Below are 15,545 nucleotides of genomic sequence, written 5' to 3'. Positions count from 1 at the left end.
ATGGCCAAACAAACAATGTCCTTGTTCCATTACCGTGGTTTAGAGAAAACAGACTCCGAGTTTCGAGATCACGGAAAATGTGATGCTTCATTAGCCCTCGAAACTTAACCCAATTTTGTAAAAATTTATCAAGCTGGAGATTTGTCAGGATCTTTAAAAAAATCCGACGGAAAAATTAAAAAAATAGCCATTAATTAAAGTGTCGTGTGTCATAACTTGAATAATAACCTGACGTAGATCAGCAAACGCCACGTTATGTAGCAGGTATCTGAGTTGTGTGAGCAACCGCGCAACTCGTAGTCATCAGCGCCAGATACTACTAGCAGAGCAGAGCACAGACTCTGAATGCTGGTGGACTGTAGCCGGGAAATTATCTGGATGCTGTGATTGGTGGGTGTACCAATGGTTTTGGGAGCAGTCGCATTCGGGCAACGCCCATCTGAGGCGTAACAAGCATCCCCATCAGGATCCCTTTATCTTACTCTCTTTCTCTTACTCACAACTCAGTTTGCTCTGTATCAACTATTACCCCGACAGTATCACTGGGATAATAATATCGCGATATACACACCTATTCCGGCACCATGGCTCTCTATACGCGGCACAAACGTTGCCAAGACTTTGTTACTACTGCTGCTGCGTAACAAAGTTATTGCTTGTCTGTTTACTGATACTACTGATACTTGTGATGTCTAACAGCTTGCGTGTTTTTGTGACAACCATTCATTAGTTACGGATTGTTACTTATTTCAATGTGATCCTGCTGATTCCATTTACCATTGAGTGCTCAAAAGTGTCAGAAAGTGCCCGGAACTATAATTGTTCACGAATATATGATTTAACAAGTGTCATTAGAAAGCCCTAGGTCAAAAAAGCGGCAGCTGTTTGAAGACAAGTGTTTTTCGAATCACCAGCTGGTTGGTTGTTTCAATCAGCCAGAACTTGATTACCGTTAATTTAACAAAAGTTGAGTTCAGTGTCAGATAATGTCTGTTTCAAGGAGATAAAAGCAGCAGGATAAGATCCTCCGCATGTAAAATGTGGAGGATGCATCAGGAATCCCGAACACTGTCACCGCACGGAGACGGGCTTGTTACGTGTCTGGGTCCTGAGGAAGTTAATCTACGGGCAGTCGTGCCACGGGAAAATAAACGCCGTGGTTTGTTGTTGCACGTGAGAACTGGTGATCCATTTGTTGTTGGATTTGAGCATCCGAAACAGCAGCAGCAGCAGATGCTGGAAACAAGTGCACCGGCGGGATCGCCAGTGGGATCTCCGGCCTCGCGAACCAGTGCTGCAATGGACGAGGACTGCATTGATGATGTCAAGAGGGATCCTCTGGTCCACCAGCCGCGGATTGATGACGACGAGGAAGATACTGATGATGTTGAGACCGCGGAAGTTGTAAATAGGACGAGACTGTCGTCATCAAGAGACGCGGCTGACGACGAGGAGGAAGATGATGAAGATGAGGCTCACGAGAGAAACGGTTGCAATTACGACGAGGACGAAGATGTCGAAGTCGACGTGTGTCGCGAAGCTGAAAGCAACCCAAGCAGTCCCGTTGACTTGACGGCTTCCTCAAGAACAATCAGCATAAATGAACAATTTAGTCCTTTTGGGAATCGCACTGTTGGATTGCTCTCGTGCTTACCGTCCAGTGGAAGTGGTGGTGCTGGTGGTATTGCTAGTAGTGTTGGTGGTTGTGGTATTGGTGGTGGTAATAGTGGTAATAATGGTGCTGTTATTAGTTCTGGTGGTAATACCAATGGTATAAATGTTGCTGGACACACAACAACTCCAATGACGCCTTATCTAGCAACTGGACATGCCGCTGGGTCAATGGTTACGAGTATTTGTAATCCCGCGAATCAGTTATCACGAACAAATTGTAGTAGTTCATTAGGAAGTGGTGGTAATTGTTTAACGAATACTAATGCTACTGTACAACCAAATAAACGTGGACTCGCATTTTCGGTTGAGAATATTCTTGACCCTCACAAGTTTACCGGCGGACGGGTTATCCACGACAGGGGCCATCGAAGACGACGTAGAACTGGTAGTTTACATGAAGGTAAATTGTAATTATGTATAAACTTTTTTGCTCATCGTCGATAAACGCTCAAGGTTCTAAATGATTTTTGATGGACGCGGGCATGTGCGATGAATAAAACCAGAGTGTGAATGCTGGTATTAATTTTTGGTTTCCCGACGGGGACACAGCCCTCGCTAATTATTCAGCTCCCGGCTCATCGCTGCAAAATAACTTATTTTGCTCTATTGCTTTATTTATTTCCTTCTTTACTTCTTTCTCAGTTACTCCGTTTGGACTCTTGTAAATCTCAGCTTGTGCGGTCGAAGACATCGGCATCCTGTCCTATATTTAGACTCCAGTCACATGAGTTTAATTTTTTGTTTGCCTTTAAAAAGTGTCAGGGATCTTGAATCAGAAAAAAGGAATCGTGACGGTCTGATGAAAAAAAACTACTACTGAAATGCTCTTATTATTTAAAGCTGGTCAGTAATTAGATGAATATTTAGTTAATTTATGGCTCGTGCAGAAGATATTCAATTAATTTATTAAACGTTTCAAAAACTGGTTACATCATTTTGTAATGAAATTTTAATTTTATTTATAGAACAATGTAAAATGATTTTAAAAATATAAATAATTTAATGAATTGTAAATGAAAACAATAATAACAATAAAAAAAAATTTGATATTTATTAAAACCTCACTTAACAGTAAAATATGTGAGCCTCATAAAAATACAATGAAACGGCAGAAATGATTAACGACCCGTCTGTAAGAGCAACTAGCCATGACGAATAAGCAATAGACAGACAAAGACAGAATATGTATCTACGCACGCGCGTTTTATTTTACGTTATTTAACGACACACACACACACACACACGCACATGTGAATTTATCACTGAAAATATCCGTCATCAATTTTGATATTTTTTCATCCAGAAACAAAGCGAATGTGTCACTTTTGAATGGCTATTAAAAGCACTAACTCTTCAGTATTTTTATGTAACCAAAAAATAAATAAACTTATTGATGTTTTTTACGACTGAATGTAACCAGTAATAGAGAAGTTCAAATCGAATATTGCTATTGAATTTTTAAATTACAATAAAATAGTTTGAATTTTCGAATGACTCAAATGTTCGGTCCGGATTTTAAAAATTTATCAGTAAGCGCCCGAGTCAAAAAACAAATTCTAGTTTAGTCCTCAAAAGCCTCAATTCCTTTGATGTTTTATTTACCGCCAAGAAAGTAACTCTAGTACTCAAAATCCTCAATGAGAACTATGAGGTCTAAATCTGAACTATCGATTTTGAATTATAACTAAGACCTCAAAATCTTCAACGAACCAAAAGTTGTATTTCGGACTTTGAAAAATTTTCGACAGAAAAGGGAGGGGAGAGAAGACGTCAAATGAGACTTTTGAGGCTCAAATGTGGATAGCTTTTTATACTGATGTCAATTTTCAAAGTCTAAATTGATGATCAAAAACGTCATTGAGAATTCTGAGACAAATCCGAATTTGAGTTATGACTCGGGCGTATTCAATAATTTGAATTTCAAAAATAAAGCGGATACTGATTACTAATTTGAAACCTTGTGAATAATTCGAAAACTGAAACAGAATTAAAAAACTGACGATTTAGTGAAATTTTTCGATTAGAATGTTTAATAACTCAAGCACATATTCGCAATTACATCGTGAACAAAAGTACGATACTAACAGGGATTAAATAGCTTTTGCAGAAGCAGTAAGATGGGGGTAAACTGTCGTAGCGTGACAAATAGCTGTGCTAATCTGCGTTAACCAGTCTTTGAACCCCGTCGTCATCAGCTCCAACAATTCCGGTACGGGACATCAAGTACCCAAAACACGACAGACACTTGATCGGCAAATCAATCTTGCCGCGTTTCACTCTACCCGTGATCACCGAAAAAAGTCACAGAATAGAAGAAAATGATAATGAAAATAACAATCAAAACAGCATTATCGTAACTAAACATCACCAGTTGACGCATAAACCAGTGCAATAACAAGATAAATCTCAAGATTGATCGCATTGAAAATAGGAAATTCCGAAATTGGAGAATCAATTGGCCATCAATCATGACGGACAGCGGTTCCGCAAGTTGCTTTTTGTATTCTCATTAAAAGTACATCAGATATTCTAGGATTCTTTCAGGGATTTAGTGATGAGCCCCAGATGATTTTAGTTATTTTATTTTTCTCATCTCCCTTACTCACACGCGTCACGGCCGAGGGAATAATATCATCGGTTGTTATGATAATCGCACGGCATCGCGTCGCATCGCGCCAAGCCGCCCAGAAAATTGGCTCTTCTGCATCACAATGACACCCTCCAACCCTCGCTAACTCACACTATCTCTCTCTCTCTCTCTCTCTCTTACTCTGTCTCTCGTTCCGTGAATTTAGTGCGAGCTTTGTCATCCTACTGACTCACTTGTCTCCGTCATATTCCTCTTCGATTCTCCAATACTCGCCTTCACCCGATAACCAGGGTAGATTTGTTGAACGTGCGAAAACTACCATCATTTATATTCGCTTTTTATGCTCTTATTTTAAGCGAGCAAAAATAAACTCCTCTGCGTAGCTAAATAAAATTTTTTACCCAAGTAGATCTTCCATTAGGTTTAAATAAAAATGGCTAATTACGGAGCTCCTACCCGAGGGTAAAATCGTTGAATTAAAAAAAAGCTCTCAGCGTTGATAAGGGGAAATCAATTACCCATCTTTTTTACTAATTTACGTGGGTAATTATTTTTTTTATGTGAAACCAAACAAAAAGGTCATTTGTTATCTTTGACAAGTCGCCATGTTAATTAATTAACAAAATACCAACTGACGAAAACAAAAAAATAAATCAAACAAATAAAAAATCTCAACTAATTAAACGTTATTGTCAAGTTGAATATACAGAAATAGAGATACTATATATATTTATAAATATAACAAAGAAAATTGGATAAAAAAAAATGTTGAAGCTCGTTATTTCAAATCACAACGTGACCGCGTCGAGGAAGACAAATCGTTTGGACGACTCGACTTGAACGATTTGCACGAGCGTGCTGATGATAATGTGACACATACACACACACACATACATGAAGAAAGAATACAGAAAAAAGATAAAAGTTTTTTTTAGGGTCACCAGCGTCGACGACTGCGACATTTGCCGGTCCCTAGTGTACCCTTAAATTCTGAGGATCCATAAAAAAAAAGCTCGCACGCTTGAGTTCTCACTGACAAACCTTTCTTCGCGCATGTTCTATTCCTTTTTTTCTCATAAACTTTTTTTTAGGTTAGTTTATGTACTTGATCGTTACTTCCTCTTTGCCGTGATAGCTGAGGGCAAATATTCTAGTGCTACAACTCATGGAAATCATATGACACATTATATATATATATATTTATACATATGTCCTCATTCATTTATTACATCATCAAGATTGGGATCCTCTCGGGATAATTTTGGCAACACTAAGCCGGTTGAAAATTTTATTTTTTTTATAAGGAAACGAGTCCTCAGGAGACGGTAGATGCGTAAACAGAAGCGACGACGCTGATGAGTACTTTAATTAAAAACCGCGAAAGCACATGTCGATAAAAATAATCTGGTTTTTCTTTGGACTTAAGGAAAAAAAAATAAACGCGAGAGGTATCCTGATAAGGGAGCGTGAATTACGCATTGGAAATTACTTAGAATCAATTGGAATAGTCCCTCCTGATATAGAACCACGTATGTATAAAAAAAATCCACTAAGGATCTTTTATTCGGATAGTATTTTTTTGACTATCAGGAATACGGAAACCGATATACGATATATTTTACCGTAAAAGTAATTCGTATAAAGAATGAAATAAAAAATATAAGAGACGAGTGTGTGAGCGGTATAGCGAGCAGGAGAGTGAGAGAAAGAGAGAAGAGGATATATCTGGAAGAACGATCGCGCGTTAACGAGATACAAATCCCATTACGGCGTAAAGCTTCTCGATCCGTCGCCCCCTGTGGACTTGCAGCAGTAGCAGCAAGCCGCGTTCTCTCGCGCGTGGCCCACGAGCAGCCACGTCAATTCGGATAAAATTTCTGTCTCACTCGCTTTCGTTATACTGACGGTGTATATATCTATATATGTATATATGGGGATAGTCCTGATCGTACTTTGTGGCTGACGGTGTCTCTTATTCACTCAGTCTGTCGCACGATCCATCGTCCCGGACCATACCATAGAAGTTGCCCCTTCTATGTCTGTACTATTACTTATACTGATACAGCGACTACTACTACTACTATTACCTACAACTACTGCCACTAACTATGTAGAGAGAGTTTCGAGCCAGGGAATATCTGTCCCCGGGACATCTGCGCGCTGATTGAATCTCCAATCTCGTCTCTCTCATTGAGCGAACGATTGGCCGGACGAACGGGCCGGTCGTTCGTTCGTTCAACTACACTAGCCGCTGGCTAAATTATCTCTCTCTCTTTCTCTCACTTTCACAGTCTCTCATCACTTCACAAAGCTCTCTCGGCTCAGCTGCCAAAGTATCGCAAGCTGTTCTCCAATAAAAATTTAACGTTAATTTTTTTTAAAACCACCATTACTTGATTGCGTTAAACAAATTACTCGATCATTTTTTCACAATTTAAATTCAGGCGGGATGTCATTAATCGTTGATTATGATTTTGTGTTCACAGATGGAGACTCGAGAGGAGAACTGTGTGGAAGCGGTCAAGAAGACGACAGTGTGCATGACCAAGTAGAAGATATGGAAGAAGAAATCGATGAGGACGATGAGGATGAGGATGATGTTGACATGCAGGGAGTCGATGATCGTGGGACACCAACAGTGACACGTGATACCGCGTCAACGGGTTCGAATGGCAGTAAAAAAAGGCAGTCTTCCTCGTCGTCATCATCTTCAGGTGGTGGTCAGAATCCATCTTGTCAAAGTGGTTCAGCACAAAATGGCGGCAGCTCATCTGGTGGCAAACCCCGACGTGCGAGGACCGCATTTACTTACGAACAATTGGTGGCATTGGAAAATAAATTCAAGACCACGAGATACTTGTCAGTGTGCGAGCGACTGAACCTGGCGCTGTCGTTATCCCTCACGGAAACCCAAGTCAAAATTTGGTTTCAAAACCGCCGGACCAAGTGGAAAAAACAAAATCCCGGTCTGGATGTCAACAGCCCAACTGTACCAACTACTCCCCCACATCCTTCGCCCTACGCACCAGCCTTTCTTTTCGCCGCACATCCACATGCCCACCCACATGCTCACTCGCATCCACATCAACATCCGCACTCGCACGTGCATCACGCACCACCACCCCCACCTCCACCAGGTTATTACCATCATCCAGCTCCACCTTACGGGTCATCAACGCCGAGCTTTTTCGGTCACCACTTGTCATCATCACCTGCTGTCACAGCCCCAACGCCAATAAGTGTGTCATCAGCCGCGACTACCTCCAACGTGGGTCTCTCATTGTCGTCACATCATGTGCATGCACACGCGCACTCACATGCGTAGCGATCACCAATTCAGTCACGTTTAATCTCATCCTAATAATACAAACCCTTCAACCAATTGTTTAATTACAACTTGGATTATGTCGATTTAATTTTCTATGCCTACATATTATGACACTATTTTATGTACAATCAGTTGAGCCACTGTCTAGAACACAATATCGTCTCTTGTGTTCTACAAATTTGTCAATGACAAAGCGACAGACATTTGGTACCTGGCTTTGCGCCCAACACTCCACATTGTAATCCAAACATTTCTGTTAATACTCCCTGATTACCTACGATTCCAAACGTACAATCGTATGTGTAAGTGTGTGTATGTATGTGCGTGTAAGTATCGAACATGCGTTAGGTCTGTGACCTGATTAAGCGAGGACGTAATTAATTGATGACGCAAAGTCTTGTATGCCATGTGTCGTGCATCGGGGATACGACAAATTAGATTGTGTATTTTCTAAAAAAAGTTCATCTAATGCACTCTTTTCAGATAAATTTTATATATATTCATTTATAAAATAAAATCAGTTAAAAATTTTTCACATAATTAACACCAGCCATCAGTAGTGTCGACGCATGAGAGAAATTTTTTACCGCGCGCCATCTGGCGGCTCATCGCCGAACCTAGTTGATGACGAAATATATGAGATCATAGTAAATTTTTTAGAGAATACGCAGTAATAATTAAGACAGTCGAAAGTCTTTGATTATAATTATGATCATGTGCAAAAAAAAATTTAATAAATTAATATTAATTATAATTATGATTATGTACAAGTGTGATAATTGAGATATTAAATATAGATTTAAGGTAATTGTGGAATGCGAATATTTGTGAATGTGAATAAAAAGATAATTATTATTAAAAAAAAAAAAAAAAAAAAAAAAATTAAAATGTAAAATAAATGCTATTATGTTATGCTTGTAAATAACTCAGCTCGTTTACCCATTAATTTATTATCAACAACAAAATCCTATAAATCCTCATATATTTATTTGTTGTCTTATACTTCTTCTTCTCAACTACTAGTAAAAGATATACATATAATATTAATTAAAATTTTTTTTTATGAATTAATGATTATTTATTCAAGTGCTTAACAAATCGTAGGTTGGTAATAAATTCATTTTTCGCTTTGAGGTTGCCCGAGCCCCTTGCCACCACACGGCCTTCATGCTCGGCTCGCGATTGACAATCGACGGTCTGTATTACAGCCCAAAGCGGCCACGACAAATTAATGGAAAATTGTCCAAGTTGCTTTGATGATTAAATTAGACGCGTATGTTCCTTTGAATGCCGTTTGTACATTTGCTGAAACATCTGTCTCCGTAAACTCATAATCGCTATTAGTAAATTTAAAGCCTTCGCCTTCTCTAATTGCAGTTGCAATTATACTATAATACACTCTGTAAACAGAAGTAAACTAAACCACAGATATCAGTTTCCATTTCAATATATTGGAGTAATCATAATGCTTGGGTTACTGAAAGCATAAAATCAAATTAACATGACACGAAATAACTTGTAATATGATTCGATAAATCCCGAACTTAATCCAACAACAAGGCATTCGCAAAAGCAACCCAGTAATTTAACCAGAGATATCAAATCTCTGAAACTGATTACCCAAGGTGAAACAAACTGAGTTTACCCAGAAAGTTAAGTTGGAGGAAACATTGACACCCTTCTGAAAGTGCCCGAGGCTGCCCCCACCCTATTCGCTTGAGGTATCAGCAGAAACAGAATCACGAGTAGCCCTTCAAGGAAATACGATCCTCTTTATAACCTTAGTCTTTTCCTTTCTCAAGGAATCCCGCGTCAAGGAGATTAGCCCTACAACTTGGCTCGACCTTTAGTTTTATCTCCATCCACTCTGTCGTATACTATCTTCAATACTCTCGGCGCGACTCGGTAGTTTTTAAAGGCATTGTTAAACCAACCGCGTTATCAGTAGTAACGTGGATGTGGATTGACACAGCTGAAGAATACCCCGAGAGTTTGGGTTTTCTAGAAACAAAGACTTGTGTATCGATGTAAAAAGGTTTCAAAATAAAAGATTAAGTAAAGCTCTAGAGAGAAAGGAGAGTGGAACAAATGACACAAAAGGAGACTTGGATTTGTACATATATATATATCTATATATCTATGTGTAGTTGCTGTCGGTCTTGCTGGACGATTCTCTCGAATTAATTCTTAGAGCAGGGGTTGGATTTGTAAGGGCCCGATTTTCTGGCGTCCTGTATCGAGGGTGTGAGTTGTAGAGCAAGTGGACCGTGAAATAACCAACTCGCATCTTCCCCCTCGTACACTTTGTTACCCCACCGTCACATTCTCTCTGAAATCTTATTCCCGTTTCTCAGTAAGCAGTAGCGTAAATTCACCAAAAAGGTGCTAGTAGACACGAGAATTAGCGTTTTGCCAGACTCAAAAATCTCAAGAACCCTTTATTCTCTTTTTTGCTTTTCCATTTGATCCATTTCGTTCGCATTAACTGGGATTTTAGTAATTGGAAAAGTCAACCCATCAAAATAGTCTGTTTAGATATCATATATATTATAAAGTTTGATCTTTGAGTTGTCAGTTCTATACTTACTCCTTTTCTTAGTAAGTATAAGTAAGTAAGTAAGTAAAGTTGATGCTAAAAGACTGGAATTAAAGTAAGGGGGTGTTCTATTTTAACACCCCACTGTTACCAAAGTGCAGTTGAGCGTGTAATAGCTTTAATAGTTGTGTCGCGTTTCTTATTCGTCGAACCACTCTGCAAAACGGATTGTAATGTCTACGAAATTACGTAACATAGTGATGCTAAAATTTTTTTCCAACTTTATCTCTTTTAACCGGCAACCTATTTTTTTGGGAAACCAATTAAACTGGATGTTTGATCGCTAATTTAGATCAGTCCTTAATACCTTAATCTAAAAAGCTCCTCGTATACTTTTCTATGAACTAAATGATTTTGTCTGGGCTACTGATAGAATCGCGAAGAGCAGCTTATCAGAAAATGTGACCGAAATAAATGTTGAAGGCAAGTGTATGTATCGATTTGCTGTAAGATGATCCAATTCCTTCCGGCAATGCTCGCTATACATATCTACAAATGTCCATGGAAGGATATCGAGTTAAATCGGATAGCGGGTGATATTGTCAGCTGAACAAAAGGACCTGGAAATCGATGGATCGTCTGTTTGAGCCAGGCACTACCGCGTTATCTTTACTTTCCGTGCTATACAGTCTCTATCCCGTCTCTTATTCATTCTCTTTATACATACATCCGAACCGTAGCGGCCTAATATTAAATGATACGTTTCGACTTAACAAATCCTTTGAATATAACACGATTGTAGTTTTTTGAGCGTGAAAAAACCGATAAACTCATCGTCACATAAAATTATCCCATCATATTATCATTATGCCCGAAATAATAACTACTATCTACAGTGTATGATCACAAATATATTCAGTCAACATAGTAGTCAAAATATAAGATAAAGTGAACAATGTTTACGCTTACTGATTATACATATTGGTATCAATTTGATTATAATTGAAGGGGATGTGTTTTGAGTGAATGAAAAAATAAAAGCCACCCTTACGTTTTATTATATCCTACAACTGGCCTAACTGATCCCCACAAACGATGATTATGTATATGTGTATACATGCACGTGTGGACACACCCGACGATAGATCGAGGGAGAGACAGGTCTCTCACTCTCTTCCCTTTGCTAACTGGAATTTCCGCTCAACCTCAACAGTGCAAACAGAAGCATTGATTTCAACGCTTTTACCCTCTGTCCCTCCGTATAACCGTCTATATATATTATGTATATACAAACGTCACAGTCTGACCCAAAACACTTTAGATGTAATTGCTGCTATACAACCTGACATAACACGTACTATTACCATTGTCATGATCTACAGCGACCTAGATGTCATTGAGATGAAAACTGCTCTGTTAGGTAAGACGACCTACGTCATAGTTGAAGTGTAAGCCGTTGCTTGAAGATGTTGTCAATAATTATGCTAATTGTCGTCATGTCGCTATTGCGTCTGCATCTGCATCAGCAAGATTAGCGAATTCTGTGCGGACTACAACAGCATTAACTCAAGAGACGACATCGTGAGATAACGGTTGTGAAAAATGTATGGTTGTGCAGCTTGGAATATGTATATTATCGGAAGATAAAAAATTGTTGTGAGTTCGGAATGTAAATAAAACAGTGTGCGGAAAAATAACAAACAAATGGTCGATACGAAATACATCGAAATAAAAGCAAACGGAGGAAAGGGAGACCGGGAGAGAGTACTGAGAAAGGAAGAAAAGTGTATAGGAGTCTCGTGGGGTGTGTTATCGACAATCCGGATAATCTGGTTGACGATGGAACAATGGAACGTGGCGAGAATCGCACGTTGCGCATCGTATAAGAGAGCAATCGAGGACAACAATGAGGGGAATGAAAAGTTAGCGAGAGAGAAAGAGATTTCGGTGGATGATTCTCGGCATTTGAAGATGGAGAAAGGTGTATTGTGGTGGAAATACACAGATATGTGTCGTTATTGGTGTCTGTATAGGTAAAATTTCCAGATAGACAGACAGCGATGGAATACTTTGGGGGCTGCGGGTGCTTGTTCCAAAGGGGGTGAAGAGGCAATAGAGGCGGCGATGCGAACGTTTAATAAAAGATGCGCAGAGATAGCGCCATTACCCCCGGCTTGCATTATTTACCAGGGCAAGCAACTATCTCTGGCCGCGTTCCGCCGCAGTCGCGTTGGGTAGGCGTGTCATCCACCCACTCAGCCAGCACATCTCTGATATTCAACTTCTCTCCCTTCTCTTCTTCTATATATACAGGTATATATATTCATCAGAATCTATTCTTATGATCTATCTACCTGTGTTTCACGTATTTCCCTTGTAAATCCAAGCTCACGGTTCCTACGTAGCTTCCGATGGAAATAATACCGAGGGAAAATGCAAATCAGAGACGTAAGAAGTACTTTGAGAAAAAGGGAGAATCGCATTAGTAAAATTTTACTGTTACTTTTCTCGAGAAGCGTAAGTATCAAAAGCAATCTATAAGCTTTTGCGTGGGGTGGGAAAGGAAAGACTCGTCTAATAAGATCAAGACTTAAAGCTTAATGGTAATTTTTTCCGACGCATGATAATGTAAAAAAAAGATTCTTGGTACTTGAAGTCTGAGATTTAGCAGGCATTAGAGTTGGAAAACATTGTAGAACCAGAAACCGTTTGGCTGAGTATATTTACCTTATATGCCTGTAGTATCCACTGGTCTACAGATGTAGTAAGGCGGAATTAATTGGTTGTCGTAAGAGAGAAAGGAAACGGTAGTCTACGAGTTCGGACCTCCTTAACGAGCCGCATCACTCCCGAGGTGGAAAACGCCGTTAATTACCCAACAGTGGCTCTTCGTTATCTACTGGCGTGGACCTTGCAACGTGGCTTGCCCCAAATTGCCTTCTCACTTTTCTCCACAACTGCAAAGATCGCCCGATTACATTTAACCGAAAATTTCTCTTGTTATTTCTATAGAGTTCCGTCTACGCGCCCTACTCATCCTACCCATCCCCGAATCAGCTTGTTTGTTGTTGGCCACAGAGCGCCGGGTAAAGATTACCCGCGGAAGAGTAAAGAAGATCTAAAGCGAGGAGTTTGCTGAGAATTGAGGAGGACATGGGGAGGAAAGTTTGAGAAGAGCTTGACGGAGTAGTTTCTCTTGAAAGAGATGATACTGAAGAGAAAATACGCGGGGTAGAAATCCTGGAAAGTAAGGGATGAAGGTACGATGAGGCAACACGATGAGATCCCTCAAGGACTACTTGCGTGAAGGAAAGGCATCGTGAAAGCCAAAAGCTGAGTGGTTAACTTGACATTTATATCGCCGGGATTCTCGGCTTTGCAGGAGAAACGAACCCTTTCTATGTAACATCCCAGCTGAGATACTGATGGGGGATAATGATGAAAAACAAGGGTGTCAAGCCTGTACACAAATAAATTCGCTTTGTTAAATTTGGTGACGGGAATAGAAGACATGATTGGAAGAAAATTGACAGGTTATCTTAGATCAGATCGAAAAGTAATGAATTATATTTATGTAGCCACTAAATATCAGATAATATATGATTACTTGGTTTGGAAAAATGTGGGAAAGCAGACGCTTTATATAACTGAAATGTGAAATAATGTCATTTTAAAATAAAATACATATTTCGATAACAGCTTATCTTGTAAAAGGTAACAGAGCGATTATATCCTATGAAGATATGTTTAATGGGGTTAAGGTTGATAATGGAACGATTATGTTAGACAGATGATGATAAAAAATATTTCATCGTTGGTAAAGAAGATCTCATTGTAGGTTTTCAACTCTAGGTAATAAGACCTAGGGACTGTGACAGGCCACCAGTTTATCCCTACCCTGATAACACGAGTTGATCGTGAAAAAGTTGGTCATTCATTAGTTTCCGACCAACTTGACGACAAGTTATCGACAACTTCAGCTTTTGCAACTTTTGGCTACAAGTTACCGCCAACTTTCTCAGAAAGTTGGTGTCAGTATGGAGCCGCAACTGGAATGCAAGTTTCTGAGGAAATTGAAAAGAAATTTACCGTCAACTTATGATTGCCAACTTTTGCAAGCAACTTTTGCCACCAACTTTCTCAGGAAGTGATCGTCAACTTTTTGGATTTACATTTTTTGCCACCAACTTTCTCAGAAAATGTCCATCAACTATTGGAGGTACCAACTGTTGGCGGTCAACTTGGTTCCAGTTGCGGCTGCAAGTTTCTCATCAGTTTCTCACCAACTTGGCTATCAGGGTACCAGAGAAGTAAAATTTTTTACAAATATAAGGGAAACCCCTTCTTGTTTAACTTCCAGTCACTAAATGCATCGTTAAATTAGAAATTTTGACTATGGTGAAAATTACTTTCTGTAAGCTTACACTTCGATAACGGCTGTAAATTTACTCTAACTTGTGGCTTATGTTTTACTCATATTAGTTAAAACTTGGAATAAGTAAAACTCGACTTATACTTAACGATAAACTGACTGCAAACACTGAACAGAATATTTTTAAGATAAACCGAAGCTATTACGCTGATAAGTAGATAGTGCTTTCTAACTTTTATTCTCTTATTTATTTTTAACAATTAACAATTCGAATAAAAAATTAGATATATTTATTTTTTTATAGTTTGTTGTTTTAAAAATTTTGAAATCATGGAATTACTTGAAATAAAAAATAAAGTAATTAAATAGGTTTATTTAGGAACAAAGTCAATACTCCTAACATCCAAAATAGAGAGAGAAGAAAATAGCTTAACTGTTTAAAATCATTTACTAAAATTTACTGAAGCGTAATAAAATTAAAGTATGATAAAGACAATAATAAAGCTCGTAATGCTACGTTGAACTCATTATTAAATAAAATGAATACAAAAATATAACTTTTATTACCAGTTCAGATCCTGGAAGTTAAAATATTTTTAATGTCTTCTAACGTTGTTATAAAAACTAGATTAAATTATTTCCACTCAGTCTTTCAATTCAATTGACGGTAAAAATGCTCGCAATAATTTTAACGTTAATTTCGATTATCATTATTCCAGTTTTTGGACATAATGAAAGTCAAATAGACTATTGTGCCAATTATAGAAACCTAGTAAGTATATTATTTATAAAATATATGAATTGACTAATTTATATCAAACGTTTAAATTTTTTTTTCCAAAGCTAAATTCAAATTTTTAAAAATCAAGTCCTAAAGAGAAACAATTTAAATTTTTATTCATTCCCCATTTGGCGCGACCATACTCTTTTTGAAAAAATTTATATACAATATGGTATTATATTATTATTATTATTATTATTACTAGTGGGCTTCAGTGTACAGTTTCTGCAGAGTAGCCTTTTTACACTTTTGTCTTTAACTGTT

At 38.4% G+C, this 15,545-nt stretch overlaps 1 protein-coding gene across 1 annotated transcript; it reads left to right on the top strand.

The window, feature by feature from the left end:
• The first annotated feature begins 1,038 nt into the window (after positions 1 to 1,038).
• LOC103571868 (homeobox protein Hmx) lies at positions 1,039 to 7,589 on the top strand. Its single transcript, XM_008550191.1, has 2 exons — positions 1,039 to 2,074; positions 6,751 to 7,589. The coding sequence occupies exons 1-2, from the start codon at positions 1,039 to 1,041 to the stop codon at positions 7,587 to 7,589; spliced, it is 1,875 nt and encodes a 624-aa protein (XP_008548413.1).
• The last annotated feature ends 7,956 nt before the right edge of the window (positions 7,590 to 15,545 follow it).

This window comes from Microplitis demolitor, chromosome 10 (assembly GCF_026212275.2).
Source record: "Microplitis demolitor isolate Queensland-Clemson2020A chromosome 10, iyMicDemo2.1a, whole genome shotgun sequence".
Taxonomy (NCBI): Eukaryota; Metazoa; Arthropoda; class Insecta; order Hymenoptera; family Braconidae; genus Microplitis; species Microplitis demolitor.
Note: the sequence above shows the minus strand (reverse complement) of the source record. Positions and strands in the feature narration are given on the sequence as shown.